Here is a 410-nt window from a genome sequence, read left to right as displayed (position 1 = left end):
GACACCACTGCATGGATGTAAATTTCTTTCCACTAACATCGACATTGTTAATGAAAAATGAAATTTGCAACCGTATATGTAAAATTCACAAAGGTAGTAGTAATGAAGTTTTAAATCAGTGTTTCACAGCCAAGTATATGACGGTATAATAACATTTTCGTCATGGAATTTATTTCTAAAATAATCGCTTTTTCTGTAATGTCTTCTGTCAACTTTTGAGATAATCGATGTGTGCAATTTCCTTCATACAGATCCTGGCTCTGGCCTCCCTCGCCGTCCTCTGCCTCGTGGACGACGCCCATGCCGCCGTGACACATCGCCACGCCCTCCATCCCGCCCACCGCCCCTACCACTCCCCATACTACCATCACTACCCGTATCGCTACTACCCATACCGCCATTACTACGCC

General features: G+C 44.4%; 1 protein-coding gene across 1 annotated transcript in view; it reads left to right on the top strand.

Moving 5' to 3' along the window:
• The window catches only part of LOC119589003 (uncharacterized histidine-rich protein DDB_G0274557-like), a gene marked incomplete in the record, with an annotated part of 1,144 nt that overhangs the window by 247 nt on the left and 487 nt on the right, over window positions 1-410 (top strand). Inside the window, 1 exon segment of the mRNA XM_037937598.1 lies at window positions 252-403. Coding sequence (XP_037793526.1) covers window positions 252-403 — 152 coding nt within the window.

This window comes from Penaeus monodon, chromosome 24 (genome assembly GCF_015228065.2).
Source record: "Penaeus monodon isolate SGIC_2016 chromosome 24, NSTDA_Pmon_1, whole genome shotgun sequence".
NCBI classification, from domain to species: Eukaryota; Metazoa; Arthropoda; class Malacostraca; order Decapoda; family Penaeidae; genus Penaeus; species Penaeus monodon.
Note: the sequence above shows the minus strand (reverse complement) of the source record. Positions and strands in the feature narration are given on the sequence as shown.